This window comes from Peromyscus californicus, unplaced genomic scaffold, assembly GCF_007827085.1.
Source record: "Peromyscus californicus insignis strain IS unplaced genomic scaffold, ASM782708v3 Scaffold_11__1_contigs__length_118956290, whole genome shotgun sequence".
Taxonomy (NCBI): domain Eukaryota; kingdom Metazoa; phylum Chordata; class Mammalia; order Rodentia; family Cricetidae; genus Peromyscus; species Peromyscus californicus.
In genome coordinates, this window is record NW_026294402.1 from 97,682,824 (window position 1) to 97,703,662 (window position 20,839).

Consider the following 20,839-nt stretch of genomic DNA (forward strand, 5'->3'; position numbering starts at 1 on the left):
CCTGCTCATTCTACTCACGTGAGGTTGAGCATTTTCTCATGTTACCAACAGCTTGGACATAGTCTGATCCTAAGTATTCTTTATATGTGATGCCATCTGGAAGTTTAACCAAACATTTGGTGTCATCTCTGAACAGAAGGTTCTTGGTGTTCGATGAGAACAAACAGAAATTCTTAGTGCAGTCAGTTACACTGTGTCCAAATAAAGTCTGTCAAATGAACAAAAAATACATGTGAACATACATCCCTGAGCAGTGGGAAACACCTGCACTGCAGGAGGCTGGAAGCTCCAAGCCAGTCCTGGGAACAAAAGAAAGCTACAGAATATGCCTTGGGAACTTTCCACCTCCCTCATCTGCCATTTACCCGCCTGAACCTGAACCATGTGTTTCCACAATACCTCCAGAGTCCTCTGTGACACCCTCTGTCTTACTGTCCTCTGAGACTTCCCACCCCTCTCAACTACCCGCTCCCATCTCTTTTCCATTTCATGACTTGACTGCCTTGGAGGTACTTATAGGAAGTGAGAAGAAATAACATGCCCCTTCCAGTATTGTTGCCCAAAAGACATCAGATATGAGCTCTCTCAGGAATAGTAAAAAGAAACCACTAGAAGTTCATTCTAGATAAATTGTAAATTTGTCTTGGACCAGCCACGTAGCTTCTCCCAGCCTCTCAAGGTTGTAAATAATGATGCTAAGAAGTTAGTCTAGCATTCCTGTCATACATGAGGAATATCCTTAAATGATCATTATCATCATCATGTGCTCTCTTTTTCATTTTAAACTCTTTTATAATTGACACAGCATTTTTAAAAAATCTACACAAGAAGCAGAGGTTTAAAACACCGTGAAAAGGTTAATGAATTTCACAGTGAATCAAAAAGCAAACAGCAGTAACACTGATATGAAACTCTGTTAGCTGTTGTAAGATTATTTGACCCAAATCTTATATCAAACTAGAAACATCACTTGATATTATCACCATGTGCTTTTAAAGGGGCTTTTGAAGACATGCTATCCTATTTTGTTTTCTTTTCTTTTAAAACTAAGGACAAATTAACAGGCAGGAAGCTATACCAGAAGGGAGGGCGATGTTTGTGTGTAGAGGAGCCCCAGAGACTGAAGTATTCAAGCAGTCCGGTAAATGTTCCCCTTCCTCCCCCCACCGCCCACCCCTCACTCCCCTACCCCTGAGGCTGGCCCTGACAGGGTTGTTCTGAGGGTGAGAGTCTTCTATTTTCCAGATTGTTAAGAACATGGTAAGTTGATCTAAGCATGAGAAATAGAAATCACTTCTGGTCCTCAAGACTTGTATGCAAGAACATTAGGAAGCAGGACCTGTCATCTTCATCTTCAGAAAAACATTCTTGAGGAAAATAAAGGAATCCCTGAGTCAAGGTCAAAAGGGGCTGGAAGGCAGTTTCCAGGTCCTGAGGGCTCTGTGGGTCAGGTGGGAACTTGTCTCTAGTGACTAGGAGTTCCACAGACGCAGAGCCAGGTCGGAGGGATCCAGTCCCAGCTAACACGCTGTGAGCCTCTCCATTAGACACACATTTCCTAACCCTTTTGTGTGCATTACTTCACTTTTTTTTTTTTTATTAACTGAGAAACAGGTGTCCATATTATCATTTCCTCTTAATATGTGAGGAAATGGAGAATGGAAATGTTCAGCCGTATACATCTAAGGTGACATGGATAGGAAGCTGCCGAGCTGAGATTTGAACTTGGATATTCTGATCCACGATCTGTGATTCAGAAAGTGAATGTCCACCCCGAAGCTTTGCTTAGCTCTGAACCCCAAACAACCTGCCCCGGACTAGGAGGTGGGAGGCCCCGGACAGTCCATACCTGCTGGTTAAGTAGCACTGTGCTAACACGGGCTGCCTTCTCTTTCCGTGCGACCACAACGTGGTTTGGAGCTCGGGCCAGGTGGCAGCTGGCAAACTCATTCACGGGCTTCCTGGTGCCGTCAAGGCACAGCAGCTCGAAGTCGCCCTGCTTCAGATTCTTAGCCCATGCTTCAGTGTTCTTCCCTGGGTAGAAAAAAAGGGTGGATCAGCCAATCTGATCATTTTAGTTACTGGGTGGGGGGAGGGGCACTGACCCACTGGAGAGTCTGTGCCTTCTGGCCAGCAGAAGCACATGTGCAGGGTTGTGGCAGTGCTGGGAGGAAGGGACACTCATGCGGGTTCCAGGTGGTACTCAAGTCACAAGAGATTACCAGTGACCGCTCCTTACTGATCTTCCCTCTCAGCCAAACAAAAAGAATCCATGTTCTATGGGTATTGTTTTAAAAAAAAGATCTTCATTTCTATTAAATTCCAAAGCGAAAGAACAACAAAGCATTTTTTAAAAGGCCAGGCATCGTGGTGCACACCTTAAGTCTCAGCTTTTGGGAGGCAGAGACAAATGGATCTCTGGGAGTCTAGGGCCAGCCTAGTCTACATAGTGAGGCCTGTCTCAGACAATAACAAAATTCCAAAGCCTTTGTACTTCTGGCTCCAGCATGGAAAGAACGTGAGGCTCTAAGCCAGTTTCTCCATCTCTGCACACATCACATCTCCAAACAAAAGAACTGCTCCAGAGGGTGCTTTTAAATCAGCAACAACACTTTGAGTTCGACTTCCTGCTAGTCCCAGGGAAAAACGTCCTGTCTCAGCTGCTTGCCTAATCTTCTCTGTATTCTCTTTGCAATAATTAATTACTTATTCAGTCAGTTTAAAAACCTTTGCCCGACCTGAGGCTTTCCATGGTTCCTCTTAACATTTTATTTTGCCAGTTTTCATTTCTCTCCCATAAAGCAGGATTACGACCTTTCTCTTTCATTCATTGTTCACAGAACACTCTTTCCGTAATTGAATAAATGCTATGTGAGACCAAGGTTATCATATTTTTAAACATCAACAGTATGACTTAGATTTATTCAAGTGCTTATCTCCTTAGGTGTCTCCCCCCCCCCCCCCTCCAGAGCTCAGGACTGAACCCAGGGCCTTGTGCTTGCTAGGCAAGCGCTCTGCACTGAGCTAAATCCCCAACCCCAGTTATCATACTTTAAAATGCGTCTACTTATAAACTAAAAATCCTCACTTCTGCACTCCCCAAAGCCCACTGGTTCCTATGGCTCCAATCCTTGAAAGCACAATTTGTGTTTCCATCATGACTTTTTGTTGTTGTTGTTTTGTTTTGTTTTTCAAGACAAGGTTTCTCTGTTGTAGCCTTGGCTGTCCTGGAACTCACTCTGTAGACCAGGCTGGCCTCGAACTCACAGAGATCCACCTGCCTCTGCCTCCCGAGTGCTGGGGTTAAAGGCGTGTGCCACCACTACACCACTGCCTGGCTCCATCTGTGCCTCTTATATTTCTTTACCTATATATGGCTCTCCATGATGTTACAAGCTTACAGTTTTTCTTAGCATTAGATCTTAGCATATATAAACTCCTGTAGCTCTTTCTCAGCTACGTATATGTGGTGATAGTGTAAGATTCATTCTACATGTATATACCTTACAGCTTTTTCTGTACCATTATGTAAATTGAGGTCATTCTTTTAGGCAATTGGACCTTCTGTGGCATAGAATAGTGTTTTTAAACCATCCCTCCTTTTATAGGTATTTGGAATGTTTATAATTTTTTGGTCACTACAGTAGTCATGAATTCTATTGCATGTGAGTGTGCTCATATAGGTGTGAAACAGTTAATTCAACTTAATTTTAATATAGCAAACTTGCTTCCGCCACCCTAAGTGGTAAAGACTTGCTTAAGCTTGAACAAGGCCTTGGGTTAATTCCCAAGTACTGCTGTGGTTCTATGGAGAGACAAGGGGAGAGACTGGCAGGGAATTACAACAATGTTCTCTGTTTAGGGTCAGAAGCTATGAGACGAGAACTATGAAGGATTTGCATTTGTGCCAATGGAGTTTACAATGCCAGAGTTCTCTACGTGAAAATAGCAGCGTGGCAATCAGAGGGGCTGAAGGAGATGGAAGGCTAGGTCTCCTATATAAACTGTAGCCAGAAGGCCATAGACTATGGGATCATTATGAAAAGTGCAGAGTCAAGGCCTAGAAATCAGAGACTTAGTTTAAAAGCACAAAAGAAATCTACGGTGACACAAGGAACCAAGAACAGGATAACCCTCTGGTGGCAAGAAAGAACCCCAGCAAATCCCAGTGATCCAGATTCTGTAAGGGAACAGAAGAGAGTGCACACATACCGTCAGTGTTTTGCATGACAGTCTGGTGTTTCACAAAGGCTACATCTCCCTTCTCCACGAGACACCTAAAGAGGTCCAGATATGGAGAGGAGAGAAGATAGGATGTCAGATTGACACACGCCATTCAGAGGTGCCACCTGACATCAGCAAGTGTTAGGACCATTCTATCACTAAGCACCATGCAGAATAAGGAAAACAAAAGGCTCCACGTTGCTATACAGTTCCACAAGCTCAGCTCCACATACTACATAATTTCTTTCTTTATTCTTTGTATATGGGGGGAAGGGCACATATGCACATTCATGTGGGTGGGTGTGGGTGTGTGCACATGCGTACACACACGCAGAAGGTAGAGGTCAACATTGGATATCTTCCTTGATCACTCTCCATCTTTTTGAGACATGGTCCCTTACTGAACCTGGAGCTCCTCAGTTTGGCTAAATTGGCTGGCTAGCGAGCTCCAGGGATCCACCTGTCCTTTCTCCATCCCTCACCCACAAGTGCTGAGGTTAAAGACACACACATTCGTGCCTGGCTTTTATGTGGCTTTTAGGCATCCAAACTTAGGTCCTCATGTATGTGTGGCAGGCATTTCCTGACACAGCTGTCTCCCACCCTCTACATCATAATTTTTAGCACAGCTCCTCAGTAGATTATATCCTTTCCCCAACATGAACATGGGGGACGGGGAATCTGTTTTCTGATTCCCATAATTCCCCATTTATCTGAAATGTGGATGAGAAATTCCACCCCTTCATATTTTTGAAGCTCCAAATGCCTGTGCCACATTTTTGAGAGACTGCAACTCAATTGCAAATTTCAATTTGTGGTATCCTTAGTCCATTTTAAAAAATAATTTTAACTTTCAGGGAGCGTGCAGGGGTTTCTCTTTTGAGTTGTTTTGTTTTCCTTTTCTCCTTCATTTCTTTATCTCTCCTCTTCTTCTCTCCATCCCTCTCTCCTGTTCTCTTTTTTTCTTTTGAGAAACACAGAAAATATAGCAAAGCCTGACACATATGCCCTTGACTCTAGCAAGCCCCATATACATCTGGGAAGAGTATTTTGGATGGAGAACAGAGTTCTGAACCACTAGACACGTCCCAGAAGTTCCAAGAAAGAAATACCAGCAACATTAACTCTGTTGTGTACGGTTCCATCATTTTCCCGAAGTCCTTGGAAAGTGGACACATGCAGGTGCTGTACCAGTGTATGCTGCAGTACCTACTCACTGACCCAGGTCAATCCGACTCTTGAACAGTGGGCCCACTCCTTTCCCCCTCTTGCTTCAAGGGAAATCACCTGCCTCTTCCTGCAGTTCTCTAAAATTGCTGTGGCTAGTCACTGAAAAAGTGACAGTCTATTGTGCCCTGAACTGACTGTGCTGCATTTTCTTTTAAGCTAAGAGTCTGTCAGTTGGATGGTTGCATGTCATATCTGAGTTTTATAAAACATTTTGGAAAATGAAGCCCTTTAAATATGTTTCTACAAGCAAAGTGGGATCCTTTTTCCTTGACCTGTAGTTCTCAAACATGTTACCACCAGCAAAAAGGTTAAGGAAAAGGTCAAAGGGGGTGGTGCATTTTATATCTTCCAAATCCTAAGACCCTACATCCCACATGTTCTCTTTTGTATGATCAGAAGTGTGTGTGGTGTGGTTCATACTTTCTCTCCCGAGTTTGGTTCTTAATGGCATGTTGAGATGTCCTTTGCTTTTCCTTTTGTTACTGAGAGGTTCAATTGTAATAGCATCAACCATGGATTCCTGAGCTATCACGTAACAGAAGGTCTAAGGCAAAAGATTCGCTAAACCATCATACCCTAACAAGGTGCACAGATGTCCTACAAAAATGGCAGACATGGAGCTGGAGAGGTGGCTGGGCAGTTCAGCGGCTCTTACAGAAGACCTGAGCTCTGTTCTCAGCACCCACATCAGAAAGCTCACAACTGCTTATAACTCTAGCTCTGTGGGATCTGACGCCTTCTTCTGGCCCCCACAGGCATCCTGCACACAGCACACACTCATACATGTAATTTGTAGTGGTACATTTCTCTGGTCCTGCCCGGGGGTATTGGGGTACACAATATATCACCACAGTAATTAAAATTTTAATTTTTCAAGTTTAAAAAATGATAGATATTCTATAAAATATTATTGTAAAGAGGAATTTAGAAGTCATGTTCTTCAGTATTCTCTACCTCAAGATGAGTATGGTTCTTGGTTAGCATGGAAAAGCTTGAGTCAAACCCCTGACTCAGTCTTCTGTCAGTTATGAGAAGGTAACATTGCTTTGGCACTAGTGACATTTGGGACTTTGTTAATTAGTGCTGACTTATGCATTGCAGGCATTTATCTACTTCTGCCTCTTCGATGCTGGAGGCACCCCCTGCCAACATCACCACAATCAGAAGCATCTCTAGACATTACCAGTGTTCTCTAGGAGGCAAATTGCCCCAGTTGAGAACTGCTAAGCAGCATCACCAGTCAGCCTCATTGTCTGATGGCTGGCTCAGGCAGGCAGAGCTCTGTGGGGACTGAGATGCTCCTTCACATGCCATCTCTACATTTGGTGGGAAAATCTCTCATCCTAATATGTACAGCACTTAACAGACTAATAACATAAGACTTCACCTCTGTTCCTAAAAGGAATCTGGTCAAAACTAGGGCATCATTATATACGTTAGGGTTGGAAAACTCACCTGAAAGCCCCTGTGTAGTCATAATAGCCCTCTTTGTTGTTCTGGGCACATTTGCTTGGGCCCATACACAGGTCACAGAGAGTGGAATTCTTCTCATACCCAGGAGCACAGCCTTGACTGAAATATTCATCTGGACCAAAGAACAAGAGAAAGTCAGGGTTTTGGTTTTGTTTTTGTTTGCGTGTGTGTGTGTGTGTGTGTGTGTGTGTGTGTGTGTGTGTGTGTGTGTGATTTCGAGTGGTTTACTTAACGCCTGACAGGGTATTAAATGATTCACTCTGCAACCTGCCACCCACCAACCCAGAATCTCCAGACTGTAGGCCTTTGAAGGAAGCCTGTCAAGGTGGGGGAAGGTATTTGTGAGCTACCCACTTCAGGGTCGAGGGGATCCTTGGGCAGCAGCATCTCCAGCCTGAAGAATGAAGAAATGGAATCTCTAAGATTGTACCACTGCTTCTGTTGGTGTTTGTTTGAGTTTCCCCTTTCATTTCAAAGCTTAAGGGAAGAATAGGGAATGTTCCCTGCATTTTGGCTGCTTTCATGGCTGTGAAAGTCCAGGAGGTCCAGGGGGCCTAGGGGTCAGAGGTCAGAGGTCAGGAGCCTGTGCTTTCTGCCCGTGGCTCCAAGTGTACTTTGTTTCTGAGGTACCAGAGCATCTTAGTTCAGAGATGTGTCCTCATTTCCAGTCCCTATGCTAGGGATGTAGGGTTTACAGTCAGGTTTATAGTTCTCTCATTTTGTTAAGGAGTTGCCCAAATTTGGAAGCATCAGGAAAGAAGAACCCAGGAAGCCAAAATAAAGCAAAGCCATTGTCAACATCTGTCTGTTGGGATCGTCTACTCAGAAACTTAAGGAGGTAGAAACAAACTCCACTCAGGATATTCAGAGGACACATAGTAAAAGGAAGAATCCTGGGAGCTAAGCAGGAATTCAATGAGATGACCAACACCTTATGAAACCAAGGAACCCCCACACACAAATCATATCATAGAACCCCCATGGCAGGGATCACTTACTATCTACCCAATGTCCATTTTGCTTTGTTCCTTGGTAACAAAAATCTAGTTTGATATGTGGTAGGTATGTGTAGGTAGATGCATGATGACACACCTAAGATCCTCATAATAGGAAGTTATATCAAAAATAATTGCTCGGACGTCCAGAAGGCTCCTTTCAAACACTGATCACAGTTGGTGTAAATTTCCTTTTGCTCTCCTTCTTGCCTAGATCATGAAGGCCTTGGCAACCGTAAGATAGCTTTGAACATGGAAGTGCTATGTTGGGAATTGTGGAGCAGAAAGAAGGAAGAAGTCTTCAAGACCTTATCAGCCATGGAATGCTCACATCTGGTTGTCTTCGTGGGAGAGAAAAGTAAATGTCTACCCCCTGAAGCCATTATGTGCACCTGTGACAAAACACCCTGGCTCCATTCCTCAGCTCTTCAGCCTTTCTAGTCCTTTTTGCTATTTCCTTGAGGTTCACTTTTATGAAATTTCACTTTAATGGACCTGGATCCCACAGCCTTCCTCAGGACCCCTCTTCTCTATGTGCCAAGTTCCTTCCCCAGCTCTGCTCACCAAACTTGCAGCTTTGGGTCCTCTCGTACAGCAGGCCCATGGGGATGTTCCAGCCAGCAGTTCTGTCTACTGCAGTATGGCAGGACTTCTTGCCTTTCAGATTATTCCAGGTGATGTCACGGTTGGATTTCTTCACCACTGCCACAGCATAATACCCTATGGGAAAGATGCCCCCCAAACAACTATTAATATCACTGGGGCCTCCCAGAGCATCTGCTTCCAACAGACACCACTGTCTTCATGAAACAGCAAAGATGTCCTAAATAGCACATTGTGTCACGAAAGGAACTCCACAAGAGCTGACTCTAGTGAATCACGGAACAGTCTAGCAGGAAGAATTTCAAAAGCAAAGCGCTAAGATCACACGGTGCCCCATGATTATGTACAGTTTTTAAATGTTTTTATATATCAATTTTAAAATAAAAAAAATAATGGGCTGGGGAGACGGCTCAGTTGGTAAAGTACTTGCCATGTAAGCATGAAGACTGGAGTTCTGACCCAGAACCCATGTAAAAAAGCCAGGCATGGTGTGTGTGTGTGTGTGTGTGTGTGTGTGTGTGTGTGTGTGTGTGTGTATGTGTGTGTGTGTTATGTGCTTATAATGTCTGAGACAGACAGACTCCTGGAGCTCAATGACAGCCAGCTTAACTTACTAATGGGACTCCAGGCCAATGAAAGACCCTGTCTCATAAGACAAACTGGACGACTCCTGAGAAATGCCACTTGAGGTTGACTTCTGACCTCTATAATGTCATGTCACAAACATGCGCATGTGCCCACACACACACACGTGCACCCATAAAATGTGAAAATAAATAGAAAAAGTATTAACACCTTATCATTAGAGAAATGGCTGACATATAATCCTTACCTGTTTGCATAAGGTTAAGGTTATTGGAGTTAAAAACAAAAACAAAAAAAACCAGCAACTCACTTTCCAAAGTATTAAATCCAAGAAATGGATACCAAAAAGCTAATGTAACTCTGACAGTTTATAATGAACATGTACTGGGGTTAATCAGACCAGACAGCTTCTCATAAGGAGAATATGGTTTTATACCAGAGTAAACATGCAAAATGGAAACACCAAGACCAAGTCAGTTGTCGTTTTTGGCAGCACAAACATGCTCTCTAATAGGGACTAGAACACCAACCTACGATTCTATTTTCTTTTTTAATTAATTCACAATATTCTCTCCAACAGGAAACAATCCTTATTATCCATTGAATAATAACGACTCTTTCACCGGGTGGTGGTGATGCATGCCTTTAATCCCAGAACTCAGGAGGCAGAGCCAGGCAGATCGCTGTGAGTTCGAGGCCATCCTGGTCTACAGAGTGAGATCAAGGACAGGCACCAAAACTACACAGAGAAACCCTGTCTTGAAAATAATAATAATAATAATAATAATAATAATAATAATAATAATAATAATAATGACTTTCCAGATATGCTAAGAATTGGAAGGTTGTGTTCAGATGCAGGGGCAAGGCCAGAGTTGTACACCCATGGTTCTGTGGAAACTGAGCACTGGGGCTTGATGTCACTTTAGTGTCTAACTTCCTGCTTGCTCTTGTGCCATCATTTCAGATCTATCCCTAATCAAAGCCCCAGTGAGATACAGGTTAATCTGGTTCCTGAGCCCTGTCTAGTTGGATGATCAGAAAATGCCACACTCCTAGACATCAGTATTTTGAAGCTCTCTACTCAGTCCTGCAAGGACCACATAAGTAAGGTTCTTTGGCCAGTGCTAAATCTCATTAAAACTCTAAAGACTTTATGTAATTAAAAATGGTGGGAAGCAATGGGAAGAGCCTAGATGGGTTTCTAGGATCCTAAACCATTCGTAAATTCTGAATCCCTGGATCCTCTCATGAGTCCTAATAGAAGACAATACCTACATTATAAGAGGAAAGGAGAAGTCCAATGTCTAAGTCATAACAAGAGTAGGAACACAGCCATACTGATTGATTACTACCCTCTCACAACACTTTGCATTCTAAAATAGGATCTCTCCATTGACTTATAAACTCACCTAACCACTTTTCCCAACAATGAGAATTTACCTTCCAATGGCCAGGATTACCAGTTTCAACTCACCTTCTTCTGGGCGATATTTACAATCAGTGCTCTCTGGAGGAAAGAAAATAAACCATTAAACATTTATGTCTAGGTTGGAAAATCATGCCTTCCTCATGAAGCTACTAAAATATAAAAAGAGTGGCTAAAACTGCACACATCACTGGTTGTCAATAAGGCTGCGAGATCCCCTGGCTGCTGACCTCTCAGATTCATTCACAAACTGCATTTCAAGTGTCTCACTCGCTATGCACCAAGCCTGCAATGTGATGTTAATTAACTGAATGTATTTGACCCACAACAAGGTAGCAGGCAAAGCAAGAGTGTTGGACATTTGCAAGACTTTTCAGACACCCCATATGGCCTCTGCAGTGGGATCCCTTTTATACCAGAAATCTCATAGCAAGGACTGAGGGTACCACCATTCTCATCCTTTAAGGCAACTGGAGATTCTAGGTGAGGGAGTCCCAGAGTCTGGGTAGGAGCTCAGGAGGGGGGCACTTTATAGTGGCTGTGAGATAAACTGGACTGTGATTCTCCTCTCCCCACGACCCAGAACAAAGAAAGCACAGAGGCAGGCACTCTGCATCACTCACCGTAGCTCTCTGCCAGGACGGGCACCAGACCACACTGGCCTGCTATGTAGGCATAGCCTCCATCCATGGTCATGGCATCAGCTTCTCCATTCTGCAAATACAGCAAGTCACAGCAAATGAAGAGTTGCTGTTTCCTGTGTCACCTGCCCTTCTAGGCTGTCTCCTTGAAAGTCCTTCTCAGCACAAGTTGTAAAGCCAGGGCAACAGTAGATCTTGGTACTGGACCCCCAAAGGATCAGTCAGACTCACCTAGATGTTAGTATACCTTTATACTCTATAGACTCAGGTTTGAGTTAGCATGCTTTGCATGAATTTGGTTTGGTTTTTTTCTTGCCTTGATTCAGACAAAACAATAAAATGGAATGGAGCTAAAATAATGTAATATTTTAAAACGTAGGCAGAAGAGCAGAGTTGGTGGTCTGCTTTGCTTTGTGATGGATAGCTTAGAAAGCATATGGCTATTTTTAAGAGCTCAAAAGCAGAGCTAGGAAACTCCAGAAGGATCAGTTGACAGTGGCAAGAAATCCCAGTGTTGTCAATAGATATTACTTTGTTTCCGTATATTTACTGGTTCACTATCCAATATCCAACTGCAACTACAGCTCAGTTGGTAGAGTGCCAGCCTAGCATACTGGAGGCCCAGGGTTCTGTCTTGAGCAACCCCTAAGCCTAGGTACTGGCGTAGAGGCACATACTCCCAACACTCCAGAGGTAGAAGCAGAATGGTGGCTGTAGCAGGTCATTCTCAGCCTCAGCCAACAACTGACCAACTTCAGCTCCATGAGACCCTGTCTCAGAATTCTACCGCCAGCAACTACAGCAGTAACTATAGTGACAACCAAATGTTCAACTCAAAGAATAGACCAATTGGGTGGTAGAGAGCTCTGTGGAGCAAGATAAGGAGGCAGAGCCAGGCAGATCTCTGTGAGTTCGAGGCCAGCCTGGGCTACTGAGTGAGTTCCAGGAAAAGTGCAAAGCTACACAGAGAAACCCTGTCTCAAAAAAAAAAAAAAAAAAAAAAAGGAAGATAGAAAGAAAAGGAGGCAGGGGATTGAAAGCTTGGAGCTTCCTTGCCCTCTCCAGGCACCCACCCTGGCCAAACTTCATTGTGTCCTCTAAGACAGAAGCACCAAATCAGGGTTTGGAAGACATAAGAAAAGCTCACAAGACATGATGAAGTGGGAGGTGCTAAGCAACCTGTATGACACAATCCCAATAAGAGGATTTTTCCTGAGTTATTGATGACAAGGGGTATTTATTTTCTTCTTTCTCAGGCTCAGGATTTTGAAGATTCTCATAGGAAAGTAAGGAATGCCAATTTTGATCAATTAGGCGAATGTGTACTTGCCTGAAAGATCAAAACCGAGGCCTTCCACACTTATCAGGACGTGTCATGAGCCCAGTGACACTCTTGCTATAGTACAGTTTCCCTCAGAAGGACATGGCTCAGATTACCCTCCCACTGTGCTAATGGAAAGAGCAAAGTGAACCCGAAGGTGTCCTTTAGACCCACAAACTCTAAGGCTAGGAAAGCAAGGATTCTAGAAAGGGGGTTTCCATAGCACTCTAGCTACACTTGCTGACTCGGCCTTACACTGCCCTAGAGAGGCAGAAGAGACATACCACAATCTTGTCAATGCAATCCTCAGTGGTCTCTGCTGATTCACACTCTATTTGCCCTCCGCTGTTAACACTCCATTCGTCACACTTGAGTCTCTCGTAGTGACTCAGAGCACACCACTTCACCGGTGAGGTGGTGCTGGGGCTTTCTGGGCCTGTAGTTCAAGAAGAAGAACCAGGGGTCAGGAAAAAGAAGCCCTGGCTGATGTCTGGGATATGTCAATGCTGCTGACTGCTCCATGCAAATGATGAGGTAAACAGATCCCATTCAAGGAACTCATAATCATCTAGGAAAGCAAAGACGGTAGACAGTCCAACTTCGGTTGATTTCATTTAAATTTGGCTTTTCCTCTTCTGTAAGATTATTTTTTTTTAATTTTAATTACATATGTGTGTATGTATCTGTATGTGGGTTGGTGTGTGTGAGTACAGTACCCTCAGAGGCCGGGAGAGGGCATCAGATCCTCTGGAACTGGAGTTACAGGCAGTTGTGAGCTGTCTAATGTGGGCACTGGGAGCCAGAGTAGGGTCCTCTCAAAAGCCACACTTGTTTTTGACCACTGAGTCATCTCTCTAGACCCCAACCTGTTGTGTGATATTTTGATTGTGTTCTGACAAATAAAGCTTGCTTGGAGTCAGAGGGCAGAGCTAGCCACTATCTGACCATAGAGGTTTGGAGGACTGTAGAGAGAGGAGACAGGAAGAGGAGACAGGAAGAGGATCTCAGCCCTGTTTGGATGGAAGAACGAAAGAGGTAGGAAGCAACTGGCAGCTGCTCCTGGTTCTCTGATCTTTCAGGTTCTCACCCTAATATTTGACTCCATATTTTTATTGATAAAGATTAATTAGATTGACGCTTCACCTGGCACCCAACTTGGGGCATGGATCCACATAAGACCTGAGAAAGCTTAAAAAGGGTTCTAAATACACAGAAATAGAGCCACACTGGGCATGCCAGCTGCGGGGTAGAGATGCATCTCTAGACAACTGCTGCTGTGGGATGGTCTGTATGTCAAATGTGTTACTGATTGGTCAATAAATAAATCACTGATTGGCCCATGGCCAGACAGGAAGTATAGGCGGGACAAGGAGGAGAATAAAGCTGAGAAGTGGAAGGCTGAGGCAGAGAGACACTGCCAGCCGCCATGATGACAAGCCGCATGTGAAGATGCCGGTAAGCCACGAGCCATGTGGCAAGGTATAGATTAATAGAAATGGATTAATTTAAGCTGTAAGAACAGTTAGCAAGAAGCCTGCCACGGCCATACAGTTTGTAACCAATATAAGTCTCTGTGTTTACTTGGGCGGGTTTGAGTGGCTGTGGGACTGGCGGGTGAAAGAGATTTGTCCTGACTGTGGGCCAGTCAGGAAAACTCTAGCTACAAACTGCCTGTGAGGTGGAGCCACCACCAACTGCCATGAGCTAAGCAGCATGGCAGGCTCCCACAGTCTCCCACATGGGCCACAGTACAGAGAGGCTTCTCCCAGTCACCTCATACAGGCTTGAGAGCCCCACCAACATGCTTCGTGGTGGGTTTAGGGTTTTTGCTCATGCTGACAGAAAAGGTTACAGATATGTAGTAAAGACAGGTTCAGACAAGAAAAACCTCTAAACATTACAGTGTGCTTAAAAATATACGTAGGCTTGGGAGAGAAAATAAAAAGAGTAGAGAAAGTCCTTAAAAAGGAATAGAGTAATAAAAATATATAATAAGCCATATAAAGATGGGAAGCACACAGAGAGGCTGGATCTTGTATGTTATTGTATTGTCTTTGAATTTTTTGGCTACTAAGAGATACTGGATTATAAAAACTGCTAGATTCAACCAACTTATATATTTTAAAGATATTTTGACTTCAAAATTTAAGTCAAAAGATGTGTTACTTTGGGGGAGAGATTCTGCTTTTATTTCCACATGAAATGAGAAGTTGTCGATTCATTCTGGGTTAAAGAAAAACAGGTTTGATTGAAGAAGACCCCTGAAATCCTGCCAGGTGATCCAGCATCTCAAAATGCCTCTGTTACAGTCTCCTCAGAATTCTACATCCAGAACAGCTTCAAGGCTGCTTGCTGAGATGATATAGCCTCACAGAATACTCCAGTCAGAACTTGACCATAATCCTGAATTTTCTCAAGGTCCCCCAAAGATTACAAGTACCCCAACCAGCAGGAAGTCGTCTAGAGAACTATGCCCACATTCCCAAAAAATGGGTTATGGATGTTTATTATCATTTAAGAGGGGTTGTTTACAAGTTGTTATTGGTAATGGTCAGGAAAAAAGCTGAACAAAGGAGATTAGATTCAGGGATATTGTTCAGGGATCTACTTTTAAACCAAAAAAGTAACTACTAGTTTTAAATGTTTTACACTGGTTTGCACTTTTGTATATTGATACAAATTTGAGTTTATTTTTGTTATACTGTGTATGTTTCTACTCTTGTTTAAGATATTTTTGCATATTGATACAAATTTAAGGTTATTTTTGTTAGAACATACTGTACTTACATTTCTACTCTTGTTTAAGGTATTGTACCTACGCAGCTTATTTAACAATATATTGTAAATTTCTAGTCCTTGAAAGTTATTATTACAAGCTATTTAGGATAATAAATAAATGCAGGTCAGTAGTTAGTCACCTATTACAATCAAACTTGTAGTCATGTTAGATATGTTTTCAAGGTCAAATAGATCTACTTTAGATAGACAGGTTGTCTTCAAACATTTCAGAGATCTACAGAATATGGCATTTAAGATGTTTTAATAACACAAGGTTCTTTTTTTTTTAATTAGTGACAATGAGACATGCCTGCTCCTGGCAGTGCCAATCTACTTCAGAGAAGATGATGAAAGTAAACTTCATATGAGTTTACTTTCTTTGTAGCAAAAGTTAGCCACTGGGCAAGAAACTGCCCTTGCCTCAACGGCTGATAGTAGGCTGTCCAAATTAGACATGCAGGACACAAAAGAAAGGACTGCCAAACTTTGCCAAGACAAGGCAAGAGAGTCCTTCAAAAACCCGGCTTCATAGTAAAGTCTGTAAGATATTCTAGGCCTGTAGGCTGAAGATGGATGCTCTAATGTTACAGAGGAACCTTGGGTGGCTGTCCAGGCAGCCAGCTGTTTCTGTCATTTCTTAATTTTAGAAATTGTTTGTTCTGCACTTCTGTTTACTCAAGGAATTTTATATCCTTCTCAGGTCTCTGATGGAGTTGAAAACTAGATAGTTATAGTTTCCCTTGTTACCAAATTCAGAAAAGAAACTCAATAGTGAGGTGTAAAGTGTATAAAGTTGAAAGACATAAAAAGATAGTTTTGAGTTGGTAATGTAAATTAGGATAGAAATTGAATTAGGTACAACGCTTTGGACTCACCAAGATAGGATAGATAATGGAATATTTTCTCTGAATTTGTCAAGTGCAAATGGACTAGACATTGTTAATGTAATTCTTGCCTATATATATTTATATAGTTATTGTATTACTGTGTATAGTTTTACTATGTTAGTCAAAACCTTCGCTTTTTTTAGACAAAAAAGGGGGAAATGTTGTGTGATATTTTGATTGTGTTCTGACAAATCAAGCTTGCTTAGAGTCAGAGGGCAGAGCTAGCCACTAGCTGGCCATAGAGGTTTGGAGGATTGTAGAGAGATGGACAAGAAGCGGTAAAGCAGAGCTGAAGGAGGATCACGACCCTTTCTGGATGGAGGGACAAAGGAAGTAGGAAGCAACTGGTGGCTGCCCCTGGTTCTCTGATCTTTCAGGTTCTCACCCTAATATTTGACTCCTGATTCTTTTTATTTGCTAAAGATTAATTAGATTAATGCTTCACCAACTTTTTCTTTTGCAAAGCCAACTCTCTAACCTCAGGACACCCTAACATCTGAACACTTTTCTTTCTTCCTTCTTTTTCAAATAGCAGTTTTAACTAACCAATCATTTCTATGTTCATTGTTTGTCATAGGTTTCCACATGGGAGAATTAAGTGCTACTAAAGAAAGGGACACACCTAACTCACTCACCAGGGTACCCTCCTAGTTAATCAGTGTTATCATGGGGTCAGTATAATAAGTGTCCAGCAAAGACAGACAGACAGACAGACAGACAGACAGACAGATAGATAGATAGATAGATAGATAGATAGATAGACTGGCAGATATATGTGCACATGCTCATCTTTTAGGCTTGGTCCCCAAATCACTCCCTCGGGGGGCTCAACTCTTGGCCAGGAGGGTCTGTTTGACTTTGCTTTGCACTCTCGTAGGACCTCGTTATTTTGTTGTTGTTGTTAGTTTTCATTTTCTCACTTTGTAATCAGTTGTTCAGTAGTGTGACCATCTCTCAAACATGTGTCCTTTCCCTGGCCTGAAAGTCCCAAGACAACAGAACCTAATATGTGTTTTTAAGTCCAGCATCTAGCAGTGTGGCTAGATGTTCAATATATATCCACTGAATGAATAAATTATTAGGCAAACCTCCAGTGCCCCAATGACACCCAGGGCAAGATCAACCTCCCTAGACCTACAGCTTCATTATGCCTATGTTGACCATAGTATTGGCAAGGGATGTGTAATCTGCAGAAACTTTGAGTCATCGGAATACCCTGATTTATGCAGAGGAAATGATACCAGTACCGACCCAGGTCATTTAAAATGTGAACAGCCTTTAAAGCCCTTGGTGACCTCCCGACCCTCTCATGGTTGATGCCACCCAGCATTAGTCCAGCCCTGTGCTCACAAGCATGACAGAAATAGGAACACCAGGAGAGGCTGACAGTCCCCAGAGAGATTATGGCTGCTTCTTAAACTTGCCTTGGTTGCCCACATTCCTGGCTTTTCCTGAGTACTTACATGTTCCTTCCCGTACATTCCGTATGGCAGTGACATAATTATGGCCGAGGTACAGCTTGTAGTCCATTCTTGAGGGGACTCTTATCAGCCCGATGGCAGAATTCTTAAACAGCAGATTTTTCTCCAAAGGAGAGCTGAACAGTTGGAAGTCTTTTGATGTGCCTTTCCCAAAATGTTCCTGTTTCCGGGGAAAAAACAGAGCAGCAAAGAGCAACAGGGATCAGGGAGGTAAAAAGCAGGACTGAAGAGAACAAGGAAAAACTCCAGGAAACTGATTTTAAAACCACAAGAAACTTGGAGGTACCAGGAAACAAGGCATTCAGGCATGCTCTCCATCACCTAGCACCGTCTTTGTCCAGTATTTTTTTAAGGACCGTACCACTTTTCTCCTCCCCTGTGCTTCTGAGCCTGTCTTCCTGAGTGGTTGAGAGCTAGCTGAGAACAGGCAGTGAGTCTAGTGCAGAGGCTGGCACTGGATGGCTGCCCCCTTAAACTCGTGATGGACAGATGAGTAGGCGGGACCAGAGGAAGTTGTCTTACCAACCCCAGCCACGAGGCACAGAACTGGCAGGGGAAAGCCTGTCCCTCTGCAGTCAGGACGTGTGTGTGTGTGTGTGTGTGTGTGTGTGTGTGTGTGTGTGTGTGTGTGTGTGTGGTGTGTGTGTCGGGGGGAGTAGGGAGATAAAGAGAAATTCTCTTTCCTTTTGGGTTATAGGAGAGCCTCTTGGGATTTGCTCTGGACCTTGAGGACCTCCCTTAGATAGAGAAGGTATCATTGGTCAAAAGGTGAATATTGATACCAGAGAAGACACCTGCTACTCTACAAGGAGTCCCAACTGGGGATGCTGGAGAGGTTGGTAATGCATGACAGGGTCCCCACTGTGTCCTGAACACACACAAGGACTGTTCTAGTACATCCTGATGTCAAGAAGATCTGAGCACAGGTCTGTAAGCAGGGGAGAGGATGGTGGGTGGAATACCTGGGCCACTTTGAGAATCTCCCAGATCAAGTCCTCCTTGCCGTCCACACTGCGAGCCACAACAGCGTGAGAAGGGATCCGGGCTAAGTAGCACTGCTCATATTGATCCACTGGCTTGCGGGTGTTGTCGGGACAGAGCAGCTCGTATTGGTCCCTGTCAGCCTTGTTTGGCAGGACCTCTAAGGAGGGAAAGCTCAGGTCAGCCTGTGGGAGGCTGAGCCCCTCCCGTCCTTTGTAGTCCTGTTATCATAGGAAGCATGAGCTGAGGGTCCGACCTGGAGGGATTTCTGAGGGCCAAGGAACATGCAGGAAGAGGCACCTATAACCAGATGAAGGCATGGAGGCTTCTGTGGGCCAGGGAAGCAATGACTGCCTCTATCCCGTGAGCCTGAGCTCAGCAAGACTGCTGACAGGCCAAGGTCAGCCAGACCAACCTCCAAACCTTGGCTATGGCAAATCTGCCCTAGAGATAAAGCCATTATACGGTTTGAGTGACAGAAAGAGGCCCAGGAATCTAGGTGGAGAACACCCCCCCGCCCCCAAGCACCTGCCTCCGCACATGTAGAAACTCAAACAATGGTAGAGAAACCCTGCATGCCCATGTCCGCCTACCAACTGTGAAAAGGGGGGCAGGGCACCTGCCACAGTCCTTTCCCATCACTTACCAAAGATGGTTGTATGCTTGACAAAGGCCACATCACCACCTCCATCTTTCAGGCACCTGTGGGAAAGAAGCACATGAACTCTGTGGTCTGCTGACATCCTGCACACGGCTGAGGGAGGGTGAGTTCACCCAAGATGAACGCCCCCAGATTTGTACCCCAAACTGGCAAAAAGAAGGGGGAGACATTTTAATGTAAAAAGGCTTCAAATCCCTAGTGCAGAAGATGATGGTATTTCTACCCTGGCTATGAGGACTTCAGGGTATAAACAAGATAAAAAGAGAGAGCAAGAAACCAGCCACATGACACAAAGCCTCCCCACCCCAACCAAGAAGCTTGCTTGCTTGGAAAATCAGTTTTCTTCAGGGCAGGCCCCATGCCCCAGGAGTAGTTGGCCAATGGAAAGCAGACCCCATATTTTGTTTTCTTTTCCCCCTGTGTGCTTTTTGTTTGTTTGGTTTTTGTTTTGTTTTGACCTTTGTTGTTGTTGTTGTTGTTGTTGTTGGTGGTGGTGGTGGTGGTGGTGGTGTGTGTGTGTGTGTGTGTGTGTGTGTGTGTGTGTGTGTGTGTGTAGGATCTAGGAGGAGTTGGGGGAAGGGAAAGAATATGATCAAAATATATGTAAAAAAAATTTTTTTTTAAAAGCCACATGTGCTGTTGAGGTAGGGCCAGGGGAGTGTCCAGTACATTGAGCATGGTTCACTGCTGTCATGGGGGCAGAGGCTGTCACACCCACAGGCACTAGGGGTGTGTTGGTCCCTTTGGATGCTGCCCAGCTCCATGAGAGGAGACACCAGCCGGATGCAAGAGCTCTGAGGAAAGAGAGGACTCCCAGACAGGGCTTGACCTTTGACATCAGATGAAAGGGAATGTAGCCTCGCCTGGCCTTAAGAGTCCCAAGTTGTACCACTGCCTCCTTGGGAGAAGTTTAAGCCCCCCAGATGCCTTTAGGCAGGTCATCTGCTTTGGATCAGCAAAGAACCCCCATTTGAGGACTTTCAGCACTGGCCACCACAGAGCGGCCATCTCACTCACTTGAAGGCGCCTGTATAGCCAAAGTACGGTTGAAGAGAGGAGCAGCCACAGCCTGGACACAGCTGACACAGTTGGGGGAAGGCCACCGGATCTGCACAGGGGACACAACTGCCCGAGAAGAAACTGGCCACAGCTGCTCAATACAAAGAAATGGACGACAAGGCATAAGCAGAATGCCATCACACAGTCTGGCCCGGCGAGGGAATGCAGAGGCATGAAGCCGTGAAGCCAGAGAGCACAGTCTTAGCTCAGCCTTGCATGTGCTAAGCACGGTTTCTAAACAGGAATAGGTTAACCCCTGCCCTGCAGTTACCCTCCAAGGTACACCAGTCCCTACTTCCTGCTCACCAAGGCTTGCCCTAGGCCTTTGTCAGCCTCCTCTGCTCCCAGATCTGTCCGAGAAAGGGCGCCCCTGGGCGTGGTAGAACAGCCTAGAGAGGTGCAGGACAACCTCATGACCAGCAGGTGGCACCAAAGCACCCTTTAGCAGAATGACTCACATCTCCAGCCAGGAACTGGGGGTTAGGGTGGAG

General features: G+C 44.3%; 1 protein-coding gene across 1 annotated transcript in view; it reads right to left on the reverse strand.

Moving 5' to 3' along the window:
- Tf (transferrin) overlaps window positions 1-20,839 on the reverse strand; it is a 53,164-nt gene that overhangs the window by 25,237 nt on the left and 7,088 nt on the right. The window contains exons 5-16 of the mRNA XM_052730594.1: window positions 20,307-20,439; window positions 19,275-19,330; window positions 18,610-18,788; window positions 17,630-17,807; window positions 12,786-12,937; window positions 11,163-11,253; window positions 10,588-10,620; window positions 8,487-8,642; window positions 6,910-7,039; window positions 4,213-4,277; window positions 1,850-2,034; window positions 19-208 (exon numbers count right to left, since the gene is read on the reverse strand). Of these exons, the coding sequence (XP_052586554.1) occupies window positions 19-208; window positions 1,850-2,034; window positions 4,213-4,277; window positions 6,910-7,039; window positions 8,487-8,642; window positions 10,588-10,620; window positions 11,163-11,253; window positions 12,786-12,937; window positions 17,630-17,807; window positions 18,610-18,788; window positions 19,275-19,330; window positions 20,307-20,439 (1,548 nt within the window). The remainder of the gene's footprint in view (window positions 1-18; window positions 209-1,849; window positions 2,035-4,212; window positions 4,278-6,909; window positions 7,040-8,486; window positions 8,643-10,587; window positions 10,621-11,162; window positions 11,254-12,785; window positions 12,938-17,629; window positions 17,808-18,609; window positions 18,789-19,274; window positions 19,331-20,306; window positions 20,440-20,839) is intronic.